The sequence below is a fragment of the Oryzias latipes genome, chromosome 23 (assembly GCF_002234675.1).
Source record: "Oryzias latipes chromosome 23, ASM223467v1".
Lineage (NCBI taxonomy): Eukaryota > Metazoa > Chordata > Actinopteri > Beloniformes > Adrianichthyidae > Oryzias > Oryzias latipes.
In genome coordinates, this window is record NC_019881.2 from 5,395,015 (window position 1) to 5,418,298 (window position 23,284).

General features: G+C 39.5%; 1 protein-coding gene across 1 annotated transcript; it reads right to left on the reverse strand.

Moving 5' to 3' along the window:
• Positions 1–708: 708 nt before the first annotated feature.
• On the reverse strand, positions 709–23,230 carry tmem168 (transmembrane protein 168). The gene is made up of 6 exons (XM_023952443.1): positions 23,146–23,230; positions 21,448–22,396; positions 20,394–20,669; positions 13,534–13,676; positions 8,854–9,131; positions 709–2,274 (listed from the first exon to the last, which is right to left on the reverse strand). Exons 2-6 carry the CDS (start codon positions 22,282–22,284, stop codon positions 1,724–1,726), a joined length of 2,085 nt encoding a protein of 694 aa, XP_023808211.1. The 5' UTR covers positions 22,285–22,396; positions 23,146–23,230; the 3' UTR covers positions 709–1,723.
• Positions 23,231–23,284: the final 54 nt, after the last annotated feature.

Sequence of the window (23,284 nt, forward strand, 5' to 3'; positions counted from 1 at the left end):
AGACAAAAATCGCCCAATCAAAGCCCGATTTCTCACCGGCGTCACCCACTCCTGGCTGACGTCTACATTCATGACCACGCCTATAAGGATTTACAAAGAATCGGGGGTGTCTGATGCCTCGCCATCACGCGGTGGCAGTTGTATTTTGGACTGTAGCATTAGTGAGGGGATAATATCCAAGACTCAACCTTTGGGTCTACATGCTTCAATAATAATAAGCTGCAAATGAAGTTTGTGATGACATTTTTCTTTGCAATTGGATACTTTTTTTTTTTTTTTTATCTAGGGCAAAAATACATTTAAAGACATTTGAACCAAAATAACTATGATTTTCATATTGAGGACCAGAATTAAAAATTCTGGATTTTTTCCCCCGTCAACTTTTAATCTTTGTTCATATAAAATATATATCATTTACTATTAGATTAAATTTTGTGAACAGAAAATAACACAAATAGGTATTTTATTTAAAGGAATTGTAGATTTGATCATAGAACCAAAAAAAAGTTTTCGTTTCGTTCGGCCCTTAAGGCTCTAAAGGTCAAGTAGGCACAGTTTTTAACATCATTTACCCAATTATAATCAAGAAATTGTACACACAGTTCTTAGAAAGTGCTGGAGGCCGCCTATGATCAATTTTATTTCCGGAGCCCACTGGCCGGACTTTGGACACGCCTGCTTTAAAAGAATATTCTGGAATGCAAAACACATTGTTGTTTTGTAACTTTATTAATTAAAGGATTATTTGGGCACATACAAATGTATATACCTATAAAAATACTTTGGTGAAAAGGCTTCTTACAATGCAGCATCAAAATGCAGCTAAGAAGAACTGACTTTTCTGCAAACCAAAATGACTTTCTTAGCTTAAATGAACAAGATGACACAGAATGTGGATTTGGTCAGTAATATCAGTTTTTCTAAAAAATAAAATAAAAGGTTAGCTGCGATGAAGACCTTTCCAAATCTGAATTCATGTTGCAGAAAGAAGACAAGAAAGAACTAAAGGTGATGGCGCCAAGAGGCAAGGAGCAAGAAAACATAGAAATAAAGGCATTATGGTTCAAAGGTCAAATGCCTTATATGAGCAGTACAAAAGGCAAAAACATTTGTAATATTTACCTTTTCTTGGAAAACATTAAAACTGAATCTACTCACATGTTGTTCCCAGGAATGCCTTTGTTTTCTTTACTCTGTAAAATAGATTTTTTTTTAGGCTTGATTGTGCTTCAGTTGTACTAAACAAAGTCCTGAAGCCCAAAAACGTCTGAAGCATCTTCACAGTCTACACCAAAAAGTGGAGAAAATGGAAGCGCCCACCTCTAAGATGCGACATTTCTGCATGTTTTAGCTGAAAAGTTAGACTTTTGTAATCAGTCGAAACACACATTTTTTCATCAACTAGTTTTATTAAAGGCTAAAAAAAAAAGTGCAAATACCAAGGAATTTTGAAACTCAATACTAAAATATGTTATATCTTAGGTTTTGATTATTTATTGCTTTTTCTCAGTAACTTAAGAGTTGTGCGACCCTCTTTCCACGTCCTAGATCCCTTTATAAACAAAACAAAACAATTATTTTAAATTATGATGACTTATTAATGTAAAAACAATGTAAAATCTGTGAAAATAAAAGTAAAAGAAACAAAAACAAAAAAATAGGACCTTTTTCTCAGAATCTTCTTGTACCCGGTAACAAACACGTAACATTTTGGTTTCATCGTCTATGACTGCACCAGCTTAATGCCCTGCCCGATATCCAATACCGCTGGAGGAAACCAGGCGAGCTTACACCTCCTGAAGCAGCGCAGGCACACACTGCACACCAAGAACAGGTTGAGGCCGCAGCACCAGTTTGACAGGTGCACCAAAGGGTATGTGGCCTTCGGGAAATGGGTCTTCCAATGCTTGGCGACGTCACTTCCGGTCGGAAGGTGAAGGGAGTAATCGCTCCATCGTTTGGACACGCCGTACGAGGCCACCACTGTTCTTCCCTTCTCCGACCACTGGGTGTCGCCGGTCGAGTTGCAGTTGAACTCCACCCATTCGGCAGTGAAGTCGCCAAGCAAGGGGGCGTCTCCGGCCTCCGGGTCGACCCTGGAGTGGGGAAACTCAGCCCCCTGCACCGCCACGTAGACGCCCTCCATCCTGCGGACTTCCTTAACCCACGGAAGGGAGTTTTCCGTGTCCAAGACGATGATGAGTCGGGAGCAATGGTCGGCGTTCTTCTCCTTCCAGATTTCGATTAACTGGGCCAGGTGGAAAGCCTGACCTTCTGGAGAGGGACGGGAAGACGGGAAGGAAGAAAAGGTCAAAGTTTCATTTAAAAAAAACAAAAACAATTTAATCTCCGTCCAATCAAGCTTTAACCTTTTTGGCCGATGACATCTAACGGCTGTGTCACACAGTCACTACATACATGTTGCCCATTTCCCACATTTGAAATTTCTATCTTTCGTGTTACATGCGTGATTTATGTAATTCATTACGCTGCTCTGCAAATTCATTTGCATTTTGACTCAAAAACAATATGGTTTATTACAATGCAATAGATTTTAAGTTACTTTAACATTAATTTAAGGCAAATCATGTGTTAAAATCTCATTTGTTAATATTTTATAGTACATTGCAAAACATTTTTAAAACGAAAGGTCATTGAATTGTGAAATTGTAAAATGCATTGTCATTTAAATTATGACATCAGAAACAATTTTTTCAATTTACAATGCAATTGATTTGTTTTTATTTAAATTTTTGTTTCATTGTCATATTGAATTGTAAATTTTTATATTGAATGCTAAATTGCAAAATATATTTTTGTATTCCAGGCCTGAATTGCATTTTAAATTGTAAATTGAGAATTGCATGTTACTGTGAATTATGACTCAAAAAAACTTCCATTAAAGGAGTTTATTATATTACTATGCTAAAGTCATGGAATAGTCTACTATTGGATATATAGAGCTTTCTTTTCCCTGGCTTATAAACAACTCTGATTTCTGTAATGTTTTCATGTAATTTCCCCCTTATCAAATTATTTATCGTTTTATGCAATTTTGGTAATTTTGTTAATTGTTGTCATTGTATTGTTAAGCAACACTGACATTGCGATACAACAGAATACGGAGCTTTTGCCTTCTGTCGATGCATTTCTTTACTTTTGGAGACAAATCTTGAGAAAAGCCATGGTAATCGTCTGCACCAATCCCACTGCACATGAGTTTATTCATGATAGACGATTCGCTTAATTGATACAAATGTTATTTTCTGGGAAAAATCACAGTTTAATCACTAAGGCTACCATACATCACCATGATCCTTCCAACAGATTGAACTTGTTCTTCATCCTGTACTTTTATTTTAGAAGTTGGAAAACACACAAATGCCATTCTCAACCTAGATGTTTTCTCAGCAGACTCTTGGCCAATGAAAATACTTCCTCATGTAACCCTTGTGCTATCCTAGGCAGGGCTCCAGACTAACTTTTTTCACTAGGAGCACAGTGGCCCCTAACTGAAAATTTTAGGGGCACAACCAGAATATTTAGGGGCGCATACCGTAAATCAACATGCTAACCAAATCTACTAATTTCCACTGTATTACTAATAAATACTTTAATAATAGATGCAGAAATTACAATGTGCTGTTTCAAATTCAGTGTCACATTTTATTCTGCACTTTTGAAGATGCAACAAGAAGGTAAACTGACAAAAGCATCGCTGTCATGACAGTACAAAAAGTAAAGAAAACGGATGGAAATTTATCTTTGTGACACCAAATAGGTGCAACCAAGATGCACAATAACCGTGTTTGAGATCACCCAGGTGAACTCAACGCTGTGCAGATCACCTGGTGTGTGACATATATTTTTGTTTTTGCTCCAACATCAACTGTCAATCATCACAAAAATATCGCGAGAAAGGGGTGGGAGCAAGGGGCAAACCTACCCGAACACAGCTGGAAACTGAACTGACTGAAAGCTGCCCTACAGACTACAAAACAATGCATTATGGGACATGTGTCCTGATGGTTTTTGTAGTGGAGGGATTAATTAAAATAATTTAAAGTACCAATTCATTAAAAAAGGCTACATACATCACAAAAAATTAAAATAATCATAACATATATAATAACACAGATCATACTAAGGGGGAGAAGAATATTAAAACTAAATTGAATGTTAAGGACAACTCCAACTTCCTGTTCTCCTTCAGTCTTGCTGCAGATTCGCTTTCATCTCACAGCCCCCCCCGGCCTGGCCTCCCCAACGATCCAGGCGAGGTGCCGGTTCATCTCAAACACGTCTATCGTTGCATTTTCCCCACGTATTTTCAGTGAGTCTAAAACTAATGTTGTTTTTGCTCGAGCGGGTTTAAAGTTCAAGCCCCGTTAGCTGTCACGCATGTACGTGTGGGACATTTATTCTCCTCAGCTGACCAGACTCCCGCGGGACGGGAGCGGTGTGCTGCCGTAACGGCCGTGCATAACCGTTTGATGCTCCGCCGTAACCGTAACCAAAACCTAAACCTTCCTCCGGTTCTGTGCGGCCCAGAGAAAAGTTCAGCACGGACTGCATGTATTACGAGCGAATAAATACGTTCTAAAGGAAAGTAAGGAACTCCTTAATGTGGTCCGGGGAGGGAGGGGGCTGTCAGGTGTCCTGCTTTCAAACCCTGTCATTGTCACGCCCCCCAAGAGTCATTTACCCCACTGTGATTGGTTGGTCAGCTCCGCGCACGACAATGAAAAAGTGTCATTCATACAAACTGGCGGGCTGCAGTAACATTAAACCTTCATATTAAGGCGGGGGCCGCAAAATATCATCTCCGTTTCCTTCCCACAGATGTTTACGTGCACTCGATTATCTCTAGGCCCCTCCCCCTACACGCATTTTAGCCACTCAGTGGCTTTCCCTATTCTTCTCACACGCAGTGGCCGCCTCACAGACAGGTATCACGCGAGAGTGTACGTGCTCGCGTTTCATGAGTATGTCCGCGAGTGTGTGTGTCTGCCTGCGTGCGTGTGCGCTCGCGTCTCATTGATTACTTCATTGATCATTGACGTGCCCCTTCCACGTTTAATGTATAAAAAAATACGAAGGGTGGGGGAGGCAAATTTACTGGTCGCACATGTGCGACTGGATGTAAAAGTCAGTCGCACACTCTCAAATTTTGGTCGCAAAATGCGACCAATTGCTCGCAGTCTGGAGCCCTGCTAGGCACTTTAACATTGGGAGTTGGGTCATCTAGACCCACTAGACAGTGCTCTGAACCTTTTTTCTTCAATGATTTGTGAACCTCACTGGTGTCCATGGATTCCATGAAATCTTTCCACCTTTATCCACCTTTGTCATGGTAGGGAGAACACGTCAATGTAAGGGTGAGGTCATCTAAGATAGCACACGGGTTAAGGAGTTCTGTAGCCAATCCACCTTCTTTGCTCCCAAAGCAACCCTCACAAAAAAGAAACAAACTAAAGCTTTGGACTGAATGTCTGTTAATGAAAATAAACTACTGCTTCGTAAAATTATACGAAAAATGAGAAGCGATGCCGGTCATTTATATCCAAGAAATGACGGTCATTGGTCTGAGTCACTCTGAGTCATAGTCAAAGTGACTTCTCGTGGGAAAACGAGAAGGGAGGGCTTGAGCTGTCCATTGCTTTCACAGTCAATGGTCTAAATACCTAACCTGAAATCACGTCCAATCTGGATTTCTGCCAAAACAATCTCACTTTCTCCAAAACATGCACAATTATCCAAAGCCTGAAAGCTACCCGCTTTCTCAGGAAGGTAATTATGTTTCAGGAGGGATTTTTTTTCTTCTTCTGTGTTACAGAAAGCAATCTCCATGCAGAGAAACTGAAGCTGACATGGTTATAACCTACTGTGATTGTCTTTTCTTAAGTGGAAAGCATCGTTGCAGACTTATCAGAGGTCCTACCCGCCCTCAATCCTTTAAATGTATTGTTTGTAGCGCCTTGAGCATTATAACTGCCTTGCTTGGCTTGAACTGGATTGGTTTGGTGTAGTGCAATTGCTAGACATGTTTGACATTTGATACCTTCTTCTCCTGTATCACCTCCTGAAAAGAGCTTGGCATGAGCCACAATGAAAAGGAAACTGCTAAAGACTTTATGCTTTACAAGAGATGCCACAGAAGAAAAGGCTGTTTAACATTGACTTAATGGCTTGTTTTCAAATGTCAATATTAGCGATCTAAGTGCCTTGGTGTGCAAAGCCTCAAAGAATGTCCTAATACTGAGTTCACACCAAATACAATTTGCGTGTCAGGGGTAGCCGGTTTTAATGTTTTGTCAATTTAAAGGCTTTGTCACACAGCCACTGCGTACGTTTTGCACATATTGCACGGATAAAAATTGGTCATATGCGAATATACGTGGAAAAAGTCAGAAAAGTTGAGGTCTTTACGTGAAATCTACACACATGTATCACAAATGAACCACGTTAAAACCACAGAAGAAGTAAGAATAAACAACTCAAAAGACACGTAAATCAAAGTAGAAGCCGAACCTGGCACAACATTCGTGCATCAGTTGCGGAATTTTAACGTGATGTGTGATATGTTTAACGCGATATAAAAGTTATACATCGGTGGCATATAGGGGGGAAAAGTCTATTAGACATACGTGGAACGGTCATGGAAAGCTACAAATTTGCGGATGCATCTCGCAAAAATAATGCACAACTGCGTAAGATTTATGTAATAATTGTGTATGTTCTATGTAAAAACTGCGTAATTTCTCAACAGACCAAAAATTCTGAACAGCTCAAAACTGAATTCATGTAAAGACCTATCGGCCGAAACCCTCGAAGGACATTTGCGCACATCGACGAACGTGTAACACGCATGCGTCACAAAAGACCAAAATGTCATACGTTGGAAGACTAAACAACTGAACTTTGGCAATTATTTCCATCAGCCAATCAGGAACTTGGTTTTGGTGGTGACAAGTTGACGTTAACAATGCATAAAAACTATGATTAACATGGAAAAAAAAAGCTTATTGCTATATTTTGTGCTTGTCGCAAGCTTTACGACCTTTGTTTAAATTTGTTTTGAAACAAAAGGAAGACAACCTTTATTCTAAATATTTTGGTATATGGAATTATGTCGGACGGGAAGATGTTAACTGGACCACAGAGAGATGGAATTCCCCCTGAAAGGGTTATCGATCTCATCAGAACTCAGAAGCCTCTCTGAATGATCGCGTAAACCCAGACATGCTATCCCTCACCCAAGCTATTCATGCACCATGCCTTCAGTAACGTAGCAATGAGCCCCCGACAAAAAGGTTAACTTTGCTGGACGCAACTTTCTGATACTATCGGCAAACAGCCAAAAAGGAAGCGGCAGAAGCAAATTTAACGCACAACTCGCTCGCGTTCGATGTGATGACTGCAAATATATTTAAACAACTAATATCTGATGCCGACAAAGTAAGATCAACATTTGGATAACTTAGATCTAAACTCCAACAGAGACTTTTTTCAGTTCTGTGTACATTTGCGTTTTGTTGATCGTGAAATGAAGCATTCTTCACTGGTTGTTGTTTTTTTGTTTTTAAGTTTTGTTCTGCACAATGACACAAGGTTCTTCACAGGTTAAAATATGTATATATACATATAAAAATATAAAAAAATAGCAGTTTATATCCTTCAGAAAAACTCTGGTTTCATGTGTCATCTTATTGCAGTGAGAGAAACGACCTCAAATCTGACTTCTTTAGAGGAGCTCATGATTGACACCATGACTGCACCAACCTTTGACCCGTAACATCAAAACAACCTTAAATCATCACTCATCCACTCCGTCCTTGACAGTTTGTTTTTGGGGTTAAGACTAAAAACAGTCACTATTTTCTACTGGAAGCTACCATTATACTGTAAGTCTTGGGGGTCGCATCTCGTCTGAAGTGTTAAATTACTTCATTTTTACTGTTCTCATTCATTTTTTTTTTTACTTTAATTCGCAGTTTTATTCCATTAACTGAATCCCATGATAACTGAGACCCCCGTTTGATTTTTTAAAAATTGTTTTAGATACAATTACACACATTTGTGGGCCCTCTTGATATTAGGATGGCTTGAAGGTACACCTGTATCTAAAAAGTAATTATTTACCCCACTGCCGACTATTACTTCATAGACGATCAGTTAGCAAAAAGGTTTAATTAAAAGAGAAACTGGCAGTCACAAAATATTGTGGTTTTTGTCTATTCTTCTGAGTATAAGTCGCAGTTTTTTGCATAGTTTGGCTGGGATTGAGACTTAAACGTGATATTTGTTTAAAATAAAAAGCAGTATTTCATACTGAGAGCAACGCAGAAGAAGAACAGTCGCTCAGTCTGGCAGAATTATTCAAAAGTGACACAAAGGATGAAGAATTTGATGCATTTAGTGATATAAAGTAATATAAAAAGCGTAGTATACTTGTTAGCATGTACTTTATACTATGGTTATCTTAACATTTATACATAGTATGTACATACATAGAATCCTCTTAGTTTTTATTAATGTAAATACAGTTATGTTAGCAAAGTGGGCAAATATTCAGTCTATTGTCATCTATTTTGTTATTATGATACACGTTTCAAAATGAAATGTTCAATCTTGTTCCCGAATTTTGTTTAATGTCTTCTTAAAGTGCAACTTACATATAATTTTTTCGTCTTTATTGTGTATTTTTTTAGCCACTGCAACTTATGATATCAATTCATATTCCAAAAAACGCCATACTTTAGAAAATTAGCAAATCTTTTGAGTGAAAAAACAATAGATTACACGGTGTAGGCTGACTTTTAACACAAAGGGGTTGTGGTGTTTCACTCTCACCTGCTAGAGCCCAGGCTCCAGAGTTTTTGTTTGTGTGTCCGCTGTAGAAAATCAGATAGGTGTCGTGCCGCGGTCCGTCCGCTGTCCGAAGCTCTAGGAAAGTGCGCAGCTTGTTTTGCACCGACTCCAGAGTAACGCCACTGGTCGAGTAGTCGCAGCCAAAAGTCTGGATCATGTGGTGCGAGAAGAGTCGCTGGACGTTGTTGAGCATTCCCGTAGAGCGGAGATTCATTTCCTGCACGTATTGGGGGGGTAAAGGCGATGGCTGGCCCCCAGAACTGGTCAAAAAGACAGATAATAAACAGTCAATATAATAATATAGATTAGTTGGCTTGTTGTAGGCAGGGATAGAAGAGATATTAGGACCGGAAAACAAGTGAAAGATGAATGGCTTGGAGGTTCTTTTATGTTATTCCGCTTTTGGTTTGAGGGACGATGATAGATTGAAGGGTGGAGGAGCCGTCACCCACACGATAAAGATAGAAAAAAAGAAAAGAAAAAGAAGGGTACGAGAAGATAAAAGATGAGGAGACAGAAGGAGGAAGAAAGGGGAGAATGATATTCTAAAAAAAAAAGAAAAAGGATATCAACGTCAGGAGTGACAGCAGAATCTAAATGAAAGGCGGTGACAAAAAAAAAGGTGTAAAGGATCAGAGAATAACAAGAACTGAGGCAGGAATCCTGATGTTATTTATTAGAGAGAGAGAAAAAAACATGTAGGAAAAATGGGATTTTTGGCTTCAGCATCTAAATAAACAGATGATGAGGTACAAATATAAGTCAAGACCATTCACAGTTCCATGCAGCCATATTGATTTTTTGTTCTGGTTTAGATGCACTATTGTTAACCGAGTTATTTGGATAAGAGATAACCTTGAATTATATCCTGTTGTGTTTTTTATGTCTCAGAAGGCTATATCATGATGTTAAAAATCTACATTTTTTGCAACACAAACATCTTTATAAGCACCAATAATTAACTTTGCAGAGTTTCCAAGACGATGAAAAAATATTATTTACTGTACAGAATTTTTTTTGGTCACATTTGCTTTAGTTTAGGGATACAGCCGAGGCTGTTTCTTCATTCAAATGTGACAAATTCAAGAATGTGAATTCACACAAAGACTTATTATGCAGGAAATGTTTTAAAACTACCTATTGAGACGATGAAGATTTCAACTGAAAAAGGTCTGTGGTTAAGATAGATGAAAGTCAGTTCTTATTAGTAAAGAAATACACGATCAAAGGTTCAAGTACCTTTGATTCAGATCTTGTGCATAAGTAATTTGTTCCTCCTCTCCTATAACCATAGTGCCTAAATTAACTTTAGCCCTTAAAACACCAAAGCTTTAGCTCCAGTGTTGACATTCTTTCGACTACCATAACTCCTCAATTGTTTATGCAATTAACATGATTCCAGCAGATTCTGAGTAGCAGTGAAGTGTATAAAAGTGCGAACAGCATTCCCCCCGTATTTGCAGGGGTTAAGGACCAGAGACACCCGTGAATACGGAGATTATTGAGCAATTACAGTAGTGTACTTTATAAGGCACATTAGGAGAGTCACTCTGTGCCTCAAAGCCAGGAGCCCGTACTTCCTCCTTCACCACTTAGGTGGGAGAGCGCATCTTCTTCCAGAAGTGGCCGGTTTCATCCATCATTTGTTCATCCGAATGATAATTCTGCATTAATCTTCCTAAGCGTATCATGGGCACTTCTGAGTTAGCTGATGCCTTTTCTTTATGCAGGGGCACAAAGTTCGGGAGGTGTTGGAGCCAGATGTTGCTCGCTGTGAAATATTCTTTAGCAGCCGGCGGAGAAGCAGACGGGCCGGCGTGATCTTTATCTCCGCTCCCCTCCTTGGAAAAAGTTTCATACGACCGTCTTGGGTTGTCTGAGCTTTTGTGATGAACCGGAGGAGTCATGTGACTGAAAAAAAAAATGTGTGGGTACGTGAAACCGTGAATCGTGAAACCCGAATATGCGGGGGAACACTGTATTCTGATGAGATGAAAAGCGGCTGTGTGCCGTTATTAAGCTAGTAATGTGTTGCATATTGACATAAAGCTAAGTTGCAAACGTCGGTCCCTACTGGAATTATTTTTAAAATAGTGTCCAAAAGTTACGGTTGTTCAAAGAGCGCGTTATTATTTATTACACTTTAAAGCACTAAAATGTTCAAGTAAATCAGCTGAATTTTTTCACAGAGAAAATCGAGTTTGCACTATTATGCAACAGTTAATATTTATACAGCGTAACACATTGGTGCTTCATGTTGCTCCCGTAAACTATCGAAGATTTACAATATGTCAAAAAGTCAAATTCTTGAATGCTAAAATGCAGATACCTCTTTTTATTCTCCTTTACACCTATTTTTATTTCTCCCTAAAGAAAAAAGACATGCCAGACAGCATGTAGTTAAATAAACTCCCCCCTGACTGGGCAGCTGAGATAACATACAGCAAGTGAGGCGGGAATCAAACCTGTGATGTTTTATTCAAAGGGGGGCCGCTCTACCTCTGCCCCACAGCTGCCTTATTAACACAAAATTCTTCCCATGAAGTGGCATCAACAAAATCTGCAGAGTCTGCGCTGTGAGATGCACTTGGTCAGAAAAAAACGATGCTGGACCTGACAGTCTTACTATTCCCCTAAAGCCGTTTAATCTTCTCAGATCGCATGGTGCCGATGGGAGCCACTGCTTGCAGCTTGAGATTCTCCCCACATCTCTCTCTGTGACACACTCCCTTTCATCTCAAAAAGAAAGAAAGAAAAAATTCAGTCCTTTACCACAGCTCTCACAGAGCTCCACCACTCCCTCATTTTTTTCTAAAACACCCCCGTCTGTCCCTACTTACCTCCAACTCCATCTTTTCTCAATATTAACAAGTTCATCTCTCACTCTGTATTGGCTGTTTTTTTTTATTATTCTTTCTGGCTCTACTTTTAGTCTCAACAGAGTCCCCAGTTTCTCTCATCTCCCAGAAGGGATGTCTTGATTGTGAAAACATGATCTTTGGCCATCATCAGCTGATTATACATTACTGCATTCCCATCATGCACTCAAGTCCTCCCAAAGGAACCTGCAGACACAGTCTTGCATACAGAGTGTCCGCAACTTCAGCGGGACGTGGACTTGAATCCAAAACCACCTGGAGAGTTAAACACTAGTAGGAATGTCATGCCTTCTGAAAGCTGAACCAGCAACCAGCTGGAAGGCTCAACACAGAACAGTGAGGAGGAAAATCATTTCAATTCTTGACCATTCCCAAACAACAAAAAATGTCAGATTTCTTTAAAAGTGACCTGCGATAAGAAATAAAAACGTGTTATAATCGACTGTAATAAAAAGAGACCATCACCATTCAGACAATATAATGACACCATCTCTTCCAACATGATCAGAGGCACGACAATCAAGCCCGACTGGAAACATTTTGACTTCCTGTTTGAAGCTACTTTGAAAGCAAAAGTAACTCAAGTGACCAACCCACCACTTTATGGCTAGCTACGCAAAATTAAGTGAATCCTTCAATTCCCCTAAAAAAAACACAAAGTCTGGTTACAATAACTTTATACCTGTGAAGATGGGTTTTATATTTATGAAAAATGTATTCTGGCTAGATTTTTAGATTGTTTTTTAAGAAAAAGTACACTCCAACCAGGGTTGGCCTTTTCAATGACTTGCTTAATTTCCCTGCTGAAGAGCAACCTAACTGGTCACGTTCCAACCTTCTATTTTCAGGTTTGAAACAAACCGGCAAGTACCACAAGTTGCAGTTCCTAAGATTACCACTAGAGTATGGATTTCAACCCGAAAACAACTACGTTTTATCAGAACCTTTGCATCACTTTGATCCCACCGTGCCCCGCTGTCCATAGTCAACGCGCGAGACCCCCTTTAACTTTCCTTTGTTGTTGAACAGAGTCTTTTCAATGACCTAAAACATTATAGAACCAGTCTACTGATGTCTACAACCACTTATTTGTCCCACCCACCCTCCTTATTTGGGTAAAAACTCACTCTGAAGAGGTCCACTGACTAACACGACCGCAACTACAGAACTTTCAGATAATCCCAATACAAATTAACAGGTAAAATCACACACATGCTGTTCATTAAATAATATAAATAGTGTTTTTTTGGGCCATGATGTTAGAACAACAAAGTCTACATAATACTGTTGTATAAGGCTGCACGATATGAGGAAAACTTGCGATATGCGATATTAGTGATCAATATTGCGATAACGATAAATTTGCGGCAAATAAACAAATAGAAAAATAAACAAAAACATCATTCCCATTTCATTGCAACAGTTTAAAAATTATACTCCAATTGACCCTCATCGACATGGGGGACAAACATCTAACATAATAGGCCTCCATCTGATTGGTCAACAATGGGAAGGCGTCCATCTGATTGGTCAAAGCATAAAGGGATTTATTTGATTCGTTAAATGCTTCAAGCTGCTAGAAGATTGTTTTAACACATTTTGGGTTTGCGATTTATTGCGATATTCGCCGTCTTTTGCGATATGCATATTGCAGAGCTGGATATTGCGATAACGATAAATTTGCGGTATATTGTGCAGGCCTACTGTTGTACATAAAGAAGTACCAGTCAAAAAGGTAGAACATACTAAAAAAAAACAAAAAAAGAAATAGCACCACCTGTACCTGGAGTAAGAGGTAGGTATGACCAGAGCGTAGCCGACACAAGTTCCTCCGAGGCAGCGGCCCAGTTCGTGGAACAAACTGTGAGCCAGAGACTCCAGCGGCAGCACAATAAGCAGAGCACTGAGGAAGAGACCGTTGGAAGCCTGCAAAAAAAGAAAAACATGTCTAAAAGTCCTTAAGGCTGTGTCGCACAGCCACTACGTACATTTTGCGCATTTTCCACAAATACAATTTTGGTCTTTTATGATTTAATTAACTCATAAGTGTTTCTTGCGTTAGACATTTGTCGATGTGCGCCGATGTCCGTTGAGGTGTTCAGCTGATGGGTCTTCACATAAAATCAGATTTGAGCTGTTAAAAAATATTTTAGTCGGTTAAATATTACGCAGTTTACGCATATTTTACGTAGTTTCTACGCAAGTATTGCATAAATCTTGCACAATTGCGACTGATTTTTGCAAGATGCATAAAAGATTTTGTGTCTAGCCATGATCGTTCCACTTATGTATAATGGACTTTTCAAACAAGTACCACCGATCTATAACTTTTATATCTCGTATACGTTGCACATATGTTCAAATTACGTAATTGATGCACGAATAACTAATGAATTGAAAATAAACAGCACAGTAATCACGCACGGTTCATGTTCTACGTTGATTTACGTGTTCTTTGCTTGGTTTATTTCTCCTTCTGTGGTTTTAACGTGGTTCATTTGTGATACATCTGTGATAATTTCACACAAGACCACAACTTTTCACACTTTTTCCAAGTATATTCACATATGACCAATTTTTTTACATGTGCAACGCACAAAATATGGCTGTGACTTGGCAAAACACACCTCCGTTCCTCCTGAGATGCAGCTACTCCTCTCTATGACCCTCAAACGGCCGGACAACCCAAAAACTGGCAACACCTACACAGATCAACCCCCATGCAGGTGCATGAGACTAAGGCTTTTAAAGTCTCAAATCTTCTAGAGATCCTTCATCTTTCTGCATGGCTCGGAGTTGAACTTCTTCTTCATCAGACGCCCTCAGACGGGAGGGTTCATCTCACCACCCTGTTCATGAACCGCAAAATAAAACATGCCATGCTAACCATGCAGGCCATGTCGTAAGAGATTAACCAGAGGGTAACATGCACTACAGAAAATCAATGCAGTAACTAAAAATCACACAAGCCCTGGTCAAAATCCCTGTTATAGGAACTGGTGCTGAGTTTATTCCAAAGTGTTTCCCTCTTCACTAAGCACCAGTTAGTTCTCCCTAAATAGGGTAGTCACAGTTCATTACTTATGCCCCAAATCAAGATGAAGTAACATCATGTAATTATTGGATTTCTACTGTCAGGATTAAATGACACAACAGATTTGTGGAGATTTTTTTTTATTTTTTAAGGCCGGACCAGAAGGGCTTGAGTGAAACGTAGCAGCTGCTTTAATACGGAGGGATTTTCTCGGTTGTAGGTGATTAATCTCGGTGGATTTGTAGATTTGTATATGAAAGTTGCAGAGCCGACAATCATCGCATCTGCAGATGTGTGGGAGGGAGTTATTAAAAAATGTATTAACGGATGATGGATGAAAATTTCTCCCCAGTGGGAAAGGCCTGAAGAACGTAATGAACTTCTCCTTCAGATGAACTGTAGAGATTTTTTTCTTTTTATGAATGTGGGTTAAGATTCACTTAAAGAGATTCTTGGTTTGATTCCCTGTTCTTGGAGCTGTATACTATACAGTTACAGTAACTTATACAGTTACATTTTATTGGTTTATTATTTTACTCATAATATTAACAGTATGTGACCTGTATACGATTAATATGAATATCTTCCAAACATAAAGAGATTATTAATGTATTTCTATACAAATATGTCTAACTGTGTAAACTGTGTAAATTCAAAATTGAATTGAATTGAGTGGATAGAAAGACTCATGTATCAAATCAATCCAAGCTCTGGTGAATTGAATCGGATTGAATCGATTCTCGAAATTATTGGTGACATCCAGCCCTAATTTTTACGTCTAAAGCTTCTTTACAAAGTAAAAACTAGTAACACGTTCGTCTTAACTTTTTAAAGAAGATGGATGGATGAATAGATTGTTGTACCGGTAGTTCTTTTTAAATTCTATAAAGAATTCTAAAACGATTTTTGTTTTGAACCGTTTGGATTTTGTTTTTACTTTATTTTTCGTATGAAATACGAGACTTTTTTTTTTTAGATTTTACAACTGATTTGGAAAGTATTAAGTCTTTAGCATATGATGCAAAACTGATAAAACAAAACTTAATCGAAAACAATTTGGCAAGAAATGCAGAAAAACAAAATTGTTTTAAATTCTGTGTCAAATAAGAGACATTTTGGGGGGGATTTTACAACTTCTTTGGAAAAAATTGAAGTCTTTTAAATGTGTGTAAAAAAGAAAAAAACAATGAATCGAAACAATTTGGTAACAAATCCAGCAAAACGGGAAAAAGAAACAACAGACCCACCCTCTTTTCAAACTAAAATGTTATTATCTCTTTAATAGACCAATATCTCTGTTTGGGTACGAGTAATAATGATGTTCTAACAATGCAACATATTTAATAACTCTTTAGCAATAATTTTATTTGTTCAATTTATTTTTTTAGTTTAGTTAAAATGCGCGTATAATTTTTACACCTTCACTCTGAAACCAAAAATCCTTTTTTATGGTGTATTTTGTAAGTATAGTCATAAATAAATCACTTCATGGCCTTTTTTTTTAAAAGAGCTTTTGCAAAATTTGAAAAATCTCTTTAAAAAGAAAAGCTATTTCAACTTCTAAAACCAGTTTTTGTTAATTGAAACAGATGCGTTCGTCATGGTTTGGGTTTCTTTGTATTGGTTGTTGCTCTCCCATTTGTTTCTCTCATGTTTGAGTTCTGTTTCCTGTCTTATTTTGGAAAGTTTCCTGTTTTGTCATGCTTTCGAGTTTTACTTCCCCGGTCCCAATCTCTCCTGATCATGTTCACCTGTGTCTTGTCAGTCCTGTTTTGTATTTACGTCTTGTCTCTGCCGTCCTCTTGTGCTGGTCCATTACCGTCTCTTCCCTGACCGTCTTCTGGCATCTTTTCATGTTTGGGCCACAGTACGTTTAGTTTCGTTTCCCTGCTCTGCAGCACTTTTTGTTAGTTTAATAAACCCCTTGCCCTGGAACCGTGTGCCTCCCGTCTCTGCATTTTGGGTCCTTCATGCCTACCAGCCCTCCCAACCTGACACATTTGAAGTGAAAAAGTGATGTTTCATTTTATGCATTTTATATTGTATTTTGGTCTAATTCTTTATCAAAACAAACAGTGAAGAGATCGCCTTCAATAAACGTAGAACAGAGGCACAACTGGCTGATCCCTTGATGATTGTCATGGTGCTTCCAATGTCACAGTGACCTGATAAATAAATAAATACTAAAGCATGTCCTTGAGAGCAGCTTTACTCGTGTGCAGATAATCACCCATCCAATGGACACAAAAAGGACATGTATACAACATAGATAAACAGTACAGTGGTGGTAACGAAAACAATTGAACGTAATAGAATTTATCCTGCTATAATTTTCACGAGTTGCTATATTTTGAAGCCATTTTCTAAGTTTTTTGAACAATATGACACACTAGATCTTAAAGCTAAGTCACAGAGCCACTACGTACATTTGCGTATTTTCCACGTACGAACTTTCGGTCTTTCGTGATTGTGAAGAAACTGGATTTTCTAGAAAGGACTGTAAAATAGGAATATTTTTAGGTTCGTTACCCCGTCAGTTTCTTACACACAGAAATAATGAATAAGGACTCAGAGACAGTTACTTAGCTTTTGTGGAGGTTTTACTTCGCACAAACACGAAGGGGACAGACAGATGAACATGGTACATTCAAAGTCCGAACCAACGAGCTCAGGGATGGGCTTTGGTATAAAAACCCTGCATTTGCATATTCAGAAGATCGTCCGATGGACCTCGTGTGAAAATCACGCCCACAGGTTACTGCTGGAGAGAAGCTCCAAGGCTAAAGTGAAGATAAGTCTGAGGCCTGCTCAGCAGAAAACATGCACAGAAAAGAGGGAGTATGGGAAGAAACTGTTAGAACAATAGTTTGGCTGTGCTTTCTTCAAATGTAATATAATTTTGAGATGACAATACATGCTCAGTGAATTAAGTTTAACCATTAGTGTAATAAAAGTTAAAGGCAGTTTCTAACTATTCTTCACAGTGATAATTCTGCGTTTCTTGCGCTCCGTCATTCGCCAATGTCCGCAGATGTCCGTCGAGGTTTTTGGCCGACGGGTCTTTATGTGAATTTGGTTTTGAGCTGTTCAAAGTTTTCAGGTCGCTTGAGAATCATGCAGTTTACGTGTATTTGAGGTAGCTTACTACCAAGTAAATCTCACACATGTGCTGGAATTTGTGGCTTTCCACGCCGCTTCACGTATGTACCACTTATATATAACTTTTATTCTGCGTTTACGGCGCACATATCACGTTAAATTGTGAAATTGACCCACGAATCACTAATGAATTGCATATAAACCGCACTAAAACACACATTACATGTTCTACATTGATTTACGTGTTCTTTATGTGGTTTATTCTTACTTTTGAGGTTTAACATGGTTTATTCGTGATGCATCTGTGAAAATTTCACATAAAGATCACAACTTCTCCCTTTTATTTCCACTTAGATTTACGTATGAATAATTTTCATCCGCACAATATGAACAAAATGTACTTAGTAGCTTTGGGACACTGCCTTTAAACACATGACCTGAAAAGAGCACTATCATGCGTCACTATATTAGTTTCTACAGAAAACCACACAAAAAAAGGAGAAAAAAAATCTAGATTTACCATCAACTTCTGACAATAAAGGTAACATTTCCTTTACAATAAACTGAAACGTTAAGCCGTGTCTTTTTTTCAGGGGGGTCTCTTCACTAAATGGTAATGCAATCAAAAGCTGACTTCCAAAAATTAGAGGGAACACTTTTGTCGGTCTTATGAAATCAATGCTCTGCTCCTTCATCACTTCAAGGATTTTTTTTAAACAGGTACAAAAGAGTCTTGAAGTCTGAAGCCTCACTTTCAAGATAAAATATTAATGAAATCGGATTTTTTTTGTAGGTCTTAAGAACTGGTGATAGGAAGTATAATTAATTGATGGAAGACCTTATATAAGGTTAGCAAACTTTACTGGAATGGAACCCAAACCCCCAAAACTTCATTTATGCTAGTTTGTTTGTTTGGTTTCATTCCTTCCTTCAAAATATTCGAACAAAAGAAACTACCTTCACCCGACTAATAGTAATCTTAAGAACTACCAACTATATGAGAATCAAAGGACCAAATAGTTTTACAGAGGCATCTGATCGGTCAGTTTACAACTTTAAAAACTGGCGCTAAGGAAAAAACTAGGAAAAAAGGAGCAAGAACAAGTTAAAAACATGAAGTAGAGCTAAATTTGTTGTTCTGACAAATATAACTACTAGGGGAGTGTATTGGCAAGAGTCTGGCAAAACGATATGTACCCTGATACAGGTTTCACGATACGATACTGCAGCGCTTCACATCGTTCTTATCCGAGCCGCTACAAAGCACCACAATCTGCTTTTTTATATGATACTGGCAGCAGCGTTGCACAGAGTTTCAGTTCGGTTCCCATCCCAAGTAAAAACTGAGTAGTGCATAACAATAAAACAATAAAATAACAATAAAACAAGCTGCTTCTCGCTGAAATCTTGTAGTTTTGTGTGGCGTAGAGCTGCTCAGTGGGTGCTGCTGCCAACTAGTGGTCTGGGGTTTAAGTGGAAAACAAGAGTCGCTCATAAATAGTTAAAGAAAGATCGTCCTGACAGCATTTTAAAATCGATACAAGTATCGCCAAATGAAATATCGGGATATATCGCCGAATCGATTTTTCCGCACACACCTAAAAATTAATGAGTAATAATTAAATCATTTCTCTAAAGACGTCTATGGAACTTCATGGAACCAGTGGGCGTTAATGACTAGCACCAGGGGCACCTGTTGACCCCTCCCACATCCCAAAGCACTTGGACAGTCGATGGAGGCTCTCGGAGGCAAAGGGGGAGGGGTCAGTCAATGCTAGAAACATACCCGAAAATTTGCATTGCTTTTGTAAATTAGCTTAAACATTGTAACTTAAATTTCAATAGGTGTTCTAAAGGTATATATTTTTAGGGCTTGGCTGGGACCAACCAATAACCCTCAATAATAATATTAGCCCAAAAATAAGACTTCCTGAAACATTTGTGGGTTTATTCATCAGATACCCAAAAACATGCTGCCTTCCTTCTCAGCCCAGTTTGCATCCTGACTCTAGAAAGCGTGAGAAATAAATGAAGACTCCGGCCCGACTCTCGCGAGGCAAGCCTCTAATAATCTTAAGTGAGTTATTGCTGCTCTTCATGCGAGTAGATGGGGAGGGGGGATATTAAGGTAATTACATTCATTTGACGAGAGTGGGAGTGCATCCGCTTTAGTGGCGAGCTCCGGACTGCGCGCCGCCGCCCGTGTCGATTCAGAAGCAGAATGACGGTGAAGTGTAAAATGTTGACTTTATTTCGCTGAAGGTGGTGGGTGGGTGGGGGTGGGGTGGGGTGGGGCGAGGGTGAAGTACAATGAAGCTCGCAGCTTTGATTTTTTGTTCTTTACATTTTTTGTCGCCTGCACAATAGTGCTCAGTGGAGGCGTAGCAGCTACATTGTGACTTTTTTTCTCTCGTTTTGCTTTTTCTGTGAAATATTAATAAAGTTTTTTTTTTTTCAAAAAGTGTCACCGCAAATAAAAGAAAAAGAAAAGCAGGAACGCAGACTCTTACCTGCCAGGACACGCCCCCCAGGATGACCGTAGACAGGAGGCTGAAGAACACCAGGCGCTCAGAGATCAGGCAGAAGTGCCGGATGCCTCGGGACGCCATGACTTGCTCCAGACTTTGGCTCCTGGCGCGGTGGGCCCGCCAAGCCTTCTGGCACTCGCTCAGCTTGGTGTGGAAGCCCCAAACGGTTATCAGCAAAATGACGTGGCAGATGGCCCAGAAAAGGCCAAAGATGCAGAAGCCCGGAATGACCAGATACCACAGCTCCAAGCGCCCGAGCTGTGAAGTGGAAATGGGAAAACAACAGAGGCTTTTATTTTTAAAATACCCATCGACGACTTTTCATCTTTTAAGACGGAAGGGGGGGGGGTCTGCAACCTGAAGCTGCACCACCAGCTGCTGCTCGCACCTTTTGCCCCTCCCTTCCCTGCTTCATTGGGCAGCGGAGAGATTCCTTACAGAGCCAAATATTTGCACACAACACCAGGATTTTTTCTTGTGTTCTTTAAATTTTTGTATTTAAACCACGAAATGGTTCACATACCTAAGTGCGTAACAACGAATGGGACTTAAAACCTTAAACTTAACTTTATTACAGTGTTGCTTTTGTTAACTTTTGTTTTTTTTTTTGGCTAGTGATGTTGTTATTTTATTACTGCCTTTATTTTAAAATATATATGTTTGTGATGCTATTTTTTTGTTCCATTTTTGTTATGTTATTGTAGCTTTTTTTTAAATGTTGCACTAGTTACTGTTTACTTTGTATTATTATTTTATTATGCCGTCACTAATATACGTGTTCTATATTTAATGTATGTGCAATTCAGATTGTTGTAATGACTTAAACATTTGTATTTGCCAAAAGTCTCTGTCCGGTGTTTTATTATACACTTAATTAACAAAAAAATGCTGTAGTTGCAATGATATATGACAGTGATTTATGTCCTCCATCATCAGAAAAATGCAGCAAGAAGATGTTAAAAACACCATTTTCATCAGAGTTGCTCTTTATGTGTTGAAAGTTGCAGGCCCCTCGTTTTCAGAGAACATTTGGTACCTTCAAGGCAGCAAAGACGAAGAAGGCCAGCTCGGTCAGGCACAGAGGGAGCAGGGACAGCCTCCTCCACACTCTCCCCAGCGAAAACACCGGCATCCAGCGATCGGCCGGCCCCAGCCCGTTGAAGTACAGATCCAACACGGGCTCACACAGCAGCCGGCTCAAGAAGCAGCTTAAGGCAAACGGGTTCGCCGGAATGCCCAAAGCGGGAAAAAACACAAGCGAGGTCATCAAGGTAAAGGCAATCAAATTGAGCAAAGATAGGAGGGATTTCATCCTCAAGTCTACTATTAGAGCCCCCAGAGCCACAACCAGGCCTATTATGGCCACCGACTTGTGAAGAAGCAGGGTGGTACTGGCGATGGCAAACCCCAGGAGCTCCAGCCACTCCACTGTCGTCAGCAAGGTGGGTTTGTGGTAGAAAGTGCCGCAGATGCGCTCGGTTACGGCCCACACCGCCTTCATGGCGGCACTGGCTACGAGGAGATAGTTGGCCACCAGTTCCTTGACGTTGGAGCTCAATGTGGGGCTGTTGAGGAAGCACAGGAGTCCCAGCAGGAAGCCGAACCACAAGTGGAACAAGCTGAGGCTGGCCTTCTCCATGGCAAAGTAGTAGTGGAGGATGCTGGCGATGCCCAGCACAAACAGGCCGAGGATGAAGATGACCAGGATCGTGGGCTCGTCGGTCACCTCCCAGCGGACGTACATGCCCACGCACACCGCCACCAGGAGGTTGACGCGGGACAGGCAGCCCAGGCAACACACGGATGTAAACACATCCGTCTCCCTCTGGCTCCTTTTTACCGTCAGATCTTCTTCCTCCTCCTCCCGATCCATGGCTGACTTGAAATCCACCTTTTCCAAACACAGATTAAGCCTTGGGAGCGCTCACCAACTTCCTGTCATCCTGTCAATCAGCTGGAGGACAGGATTTCTTCATAGTCAACCCCTGTGGGGAAATGGGGTTGAAAACATAGGTTTTCAAAAATAAAAACAGCGTTTAGTCAGGATAACCCTTGTGCTATCTTAGATGACCCCACCCTTACATTGACGTGTTCTCCCTACCATGACAAAGGTGGATAAAGGTGGAAAGATTTCATGGACATCAGTGAAGATCACAAATCATTGAAGAAAAAGGTTCAGAGCACTGTCTAGTGGGTCTAGATGACCCACCTCCCAATGTTAAAGTGCCTAGGATAGCACAAGGGTTAAAAACTTAGTGTTCTCTTTTTTGTTTTGTTTCTGCCAAACACTTATTGACACTACGTTTGCTGCAGAATCATGAGACTGACATAGGTAGAGTTACTTAAGGCTTTTGTAGTAAAGTAGAGAGGGGAAAAGTTTTTTGTCGCAAATCTACCTTTTTTTTGTATGATTTCTTCGTGTTATTTGTCGTTTGTCCGATTTATTTAAAGCCGGAAAGAATCACAGATAAAAATCGGATTTCTGCACTTTTTTTTAAAACCAAAAGTTCAGCACAAAAGGCTGATTTTTCTCCGGTTGGAGTGACGTTAACTGTCAAAGCGCCGATGTGGCATTCTAACCAACCAAGTTTGCTAACTTACCCCCGAACTATCAAGTTTAAAAAACAGTTTTTATGAAGTAAGAGTAAAAAAAGAATAAAATTATAGCAGTTTTTAGAGTAGAAACAGTCGCAATACAACCTTAAACACGATATATCTATTAAATATTGCTTACATGTTGTTGAAGTCCTCTAGTACACTTCCGCATTCGATTTATAGCATCCCGTGAGGGTCAAAACAGTCCTGCTCTCGCTTTTGCGTGTTCAATGCAAAAGAAAATGTAAAGCAGTTAAATTGGTTTTTAAAGATCACTA